The 4,257-nt window shown below is 37.8% G+C and overlaps 1 protein-coding gene across 3 annotated transcripts; it reads left to right on the forward strand.

Moving 5' to 3' along the window:
• The first annotated feature begins 408 nt into the window (after positions 1–408).
• On the forward strand, positions 409–3,941 carry LOC110650279 (zinc finger protein GAI-ASSOCIATED FACTOR 1). Of its 3 annotated transcripts, none has more exons than XM_058150145.1 (4): positions 409–1,160; positions 1,243–1,639; positions 1,724–1,995; positions 2,459–3,941. In XM_058150145.1, exons 1-4 carry the CDS (start codon positions 1,019–1,021, stop codon positions 3,232–3,234), a joined length of 1,587 nt encoding a protein of 528 aa, XP_058006128.1. In that variant the 5' UTR covers positions 409–1,018; the 3' UTR covers positions 3,235–3,941. The 3 variants fall into 3 exon arrangements, with proteins under 3 accessions (XP_058006128.1, XP_058006129.1, XP_021660911.2); XM_058150146.1 differs by having other exon boundaries at positions 410–1,160; positions 2,480–3,941; XM_021805219.2 differs by having other exon boundaries at positions 411–1,160; positions 2,450–3,941.
• The last annotated feature ends 316 nt before the right edge of the window (positions 3,942–4,257 follow it).

Below are 4,257 nucleotides of genomic sequence, written 5' to 3' on the forward strand. Positions count from 1 at the left end.
ATTTATTATTTAATATAATTATTTAAAAATACTTTAAATAATTTAAGTATTTAATAAAATAGTTATTTAAAAATAATTTAATTAATAAAAATAACAAAAAGGTGTATAATATTTTTAAATAATTAAGAGTTTATTAAAATGAAAATAATATTATAATTTCTTAAGATTATTAAAATAATAATTTTTATTTAATTAAAAAATATTTTTAAAATAAATAAATTATTAAAAGCAAAAGACAAGTTATAACTTCTTTTAAATATTTTTTTTAATTTATAAACAATATATCAGCATTTTAGTGTATGTTATATTTTATTATAAATTTAATTAATTTATAAGCAAAATTAAACATCTTCTTTCTTTAAAAAAAAAAAAATCGTTTCTGTGCTTTCTTTATCTCCTCTGAAAAGTAAGACCAAAGACCAAAGACATGGCCTCTCTCTCTCTCTCTCTCTCCAAAAAGCTTTCACACGAAGTCTCTCTGTCTCCCTCAGTTTCTGTTTCTCTGAATTTTTATTTCTTATATAGCAGCCTTATTATAAGACTGTTTCACATTTCTGATTTGGATTTTTTCAGCTTTTGAGATTCTGGGTAGTTGTTTATTCAGTAGTTGACCATTTTTGGATTGGAGAACAGCTGGCCGGCGATCAGTTTTCGGGTTACTGGGTTTTGTTTAGTGATTCCAAGATGAAAGCTATAGCTTGCAGTCTCTGGGCTTAATCATTGAGTTGCTTTGGTTAATGTGAGATTTTTGGGTGGTAGGTGGGTTAAAAAATTTGCAAATTGACTGGTAGCTGAGAGAGAGAGAGCTAAAACGAAACCCTAGAAGGAAAAGAGTTACTTTGTGTTCAAAAGTTTTGTTGAAATTGCAATTTCCAAGATATAATCTTTTTTTGTCCAGTAGCTTCTTTTAAATTCTGAGATAAATGTCCTTGATTTTTTCACTTTTCTCATCTCTTTTGTCCACTAGCTTTTGATCTACAATTATTGTTACTTGTGCGTAGTAGTTTTTTTTTTTTCTATGTCTACTACTATGCCGGTCGATTTGGATAATTCCTCTACTGCTTCGGGTGAAGCCAGCGTTTCGTCCTCCGGCAACCAGCCTCCGCCATCCAAATCCACCGCCACGGGCAAGAAAAAGCGGAACCTCCCTGGAATGCCGGGTAATGTAAAAGAGCAAGAAGCTAGAAATATTACGATTTTTATAATCCCTTTCTGGCTTATTCCCCAATAAATTTCTTGCAGATCCAGATGCAGAGGTGATTGCTCTGTCTCCGAAAACCCTTTTGGCTACGAACCGATTCGTGTGTGAAATTTGCAATAAAGGGTTTCAAAGGGACCAGAACTTGCAGCTTCATCGCCGAGGCCATAATCTACCGTGGAAACTGAGACAGAGATCGAGTAAGGAAGTCAAGAAGAGAGTTTATGTGTGTCCCGAGCCGACTTGTGTTCACCACGATCCTTCCAGAGCTCTGGGCGATCTGACGGGGATAAAGAAGCACTTCTGCAGGAAGCATGGTGAGAAGAAGTGGAAATGCGATAAGTGTTCGAAGAAGTACGCGGTTCAGTCTGACTGGAAAGCTCACTCGAAGATTTGCGGCACAAGAGAGTACAAATGCGATTGTGGAACTCTGTTTTCAAGGTTTATGTTTTTTAATTTTGTGTTTGATTCTAATTTTCAGGTGGGTTTGTGTATTTGAAGTTGGTTTCTTTTACTGTTTTGAAGGAGGGATAGCTTCATCACGCACAGAGCTTTCTGTGATGCTTTAGCAGAGGAGAGCGCCAGAACACAGACTCGGACTCCAACTCCGGCTTCGAATCTAGCTGCTGCGAATCCAAATCCAGAAGGGAAGCCGAATTTACAGGTTGATCCACCTCCAAAGCCGCCGCCGCCACCACCATCAGTACCTGCAGCTGCAGCACCAGCTTCAGCCCTACCAGCTCTATCTCAGTCAGCTGGAGTAATATCTTCTTCAGTTTCGCCGACTCATAGCTCAGGTAAAATATTGATCCAAATTTGGAAACTTGCCAAAATTTCGTTTCAATTTTGTCGGTTGCGATCTTTTGTCTTAATAAATGAGAAATCGTTGTTGTTTTTCTCTCTCTTTATATGGATCTTGGAGTCTAGCAGTTTTTTGTCAGTTATTGATCTTTGTTTTTATTAAGATAAATAGCACAGTATGTAGTTTTGTTGTAGAGCTAATGGAAGCAAGAAAAATAAGCTTTCTTCCAAACTATGAGATTCAGTTTGCGCAATCTTGATAAAGAACATAAGTGATTCAAAAGCGAAAAAAGAAAGAGAAGCGTGTTTAGTTTAGAGAAAGGGAACCATTATTGACTCTTGCTTTTTCGTCTAAAGTTCTTCATAAAGAAAAGCCTAACTTTCTATGACTGTATGTTTAGGTGACCCTTTTTGTTTTCCTCTTTTCCCTCTTTTGCTTGACTAATGCAGAGTTGCCAGATAATCCCACTCCAATTATAGGGGAAGCACAGGCACCAGCACCAGCACCAGCACCAGCAAGTTTAAATGGAAGCTGTAGCAGTAGCACCAGCTCATGCAGCAATGGTAGTTCCAGCAGTAGTGTCTTTGCTAGTTTATTTGTTTCATCAACTGCATCTGGAAGCTTACAGCCTCCTCAAACTCCTGCATTTACTGACCTAATTCGGGCCATGGGTCACCCTGATCGACCTGCAGATCTTGGTCCATCATCATCTACTGAACCCATTTCTCTTTGCCTCTCAACCAATCATGGGTCATCAATATTTGGTACTGCAGGACAAGAGCTTAGGCAATATGCACCTCCACCTCAACCAGCAATGTCTGCCACTGCACTATTACAAAAAGCTGCTCAAATGGGGGCTGCTGCTACAAATGCATCATTGCTCCGTGGTCTTGGGATTGTGTCATCATCATCATCTGCACAGCAAGACAATATGCTATGGGGTCACAGGCAAGTGGAGCCTGAGAATACCTCAGTCACTGCAGGGCTGGGACTTGGTTTGCATTGTGATGGAGGTTCTGGATTAAAGGAATTGATGATGGGAACTCCTTCTGTGTTTGGTCCTAAGCAAACTACCCTTGATTTTCTTGGATTGGGGATGGCTGCTGGTGGAAGCCCTGGCAGTGGGCTGTCAGCTCTAATTACATCTATTGGTAGTGGTTTAGATGTGGCTGCTGCAGCGGCTTCCTTTGGAGGTGGGGAATTCACTGGCAAAGACATGAGAAGGAGCTCTTGACCTGGTCTAAGAAAGAACTATTACTTCCCAATTTTGACTTGGGGAATTAAGGTGTACATTGTACAGGGTATCTGATTCAGTGCAATTTATTTTGCTGAAGAAACAAGGATAAAGATAAAATTTTGCATAAAGAACTTCCCTTATGGAGGTAAGCACCAGTTCATCATGGACTATTGGTCATTTTAAATTGTTGTGCTGCCTTGATGATGCAGAGTTGTTGATAAGACAAAATGCGAACTCCTTTTCTTTCCTCATCTACGTATTTGGGGCTTAAGTTTTTCAGTATACTTGCACTGAATGTTAAGGTCACCTGAGCTAATGAATTTACATCAAGTTGCTTCTTCATTGATTGACTTGGTCAGCCACGCAATTATCTGCTGTTCTCTGCAATCATTGGGATAAATTTATGGGAAAACAGATGATACTTCATAATTTGAGTAGCCAGCTCTAGATCTGAAAGGATAAACAGTAAAAAATTTGTAGCTGTTAAGTGGAAATCAGACATGGACTGGGCATCTTGCTGCTGATGGTTGCATTTAGTTGATCTTGTAATTGTTTATATTTAGATTTTGCTTCTGCAATTCTGTTCTCATAAATGAATCTAAAGTTACTGTAAGATTTTGTACTTTTCTAGAGTCAATTTTCAAGTCTAATGGTTGAGAGGTGTGGTTTATGATTGTCACATGAATGAATAATTTGAGCCGAAATTTTATCGTTTACTTATATAAAACATCACAAGGAAGTAAGAAACTCTTGTTTTGCAGCTCTTCCAATGGAATGGAAGTTAAAAAAAAAAAAATTTAAGCGAGTTTCTACAAGTGAGTCGAGTGTTTCAGTTTTTGCAACGAGTGTCGTTTCAAAAGTAGAGAAAAATGGCTTGCTGATAGCGGCAAGTAAATAAAATGTGTTTCAGACTTGAGCTTTTGCAATGAGAGATTCGTTTCAAAGAATGCTTGTTTTCACTTAAGGGAAGGATAAAAATCCTCCCTTTTGTTTTTGGGCAAATGATAACAATAATAATAA

The sequence above is a fragment of the Hevea brasiliensis genome, chromosome 7 (assembly GCF_030052815.1).
Source record: "Hevea brasiliensis isolate MT/VB/25A 57/8 chromosome 7, ASM3005281v1, whole genome shotgun sequence".
Lineage (NCBI taxonomy): Eukaryota > Viridiplantae > Streptophyta > Magnoliopsida > Malpighiales > Euphorbiaceae > Hevea > Hevea brasiliensis.

Excerpts from the sequence above, each read along its gene's own strand:
- LOC110650279 (XM_021805219.2), top strand. The coding sequence starts at position 1,019 with ATGTCTACTACTATGCCGGTCGATTTGGATAATTCCTCTACTGCTTCG. Across the intron at positions 1,161-1,242 it reads GAACCTCCCTGGAATGCCGG|ATCCAGATGCAGAGGTGATT; the intron begins GTAATGTAAAAG and ends AATTTCTTGCAG. Across the intron at positions 1,640-1,723 it reads TGTGGAACTCTGTTTTCAAG|GAGGGATAGCTTCATCACGC; the intron begins GTTTATGTTTTT and ends ACTGTTTTGAAG.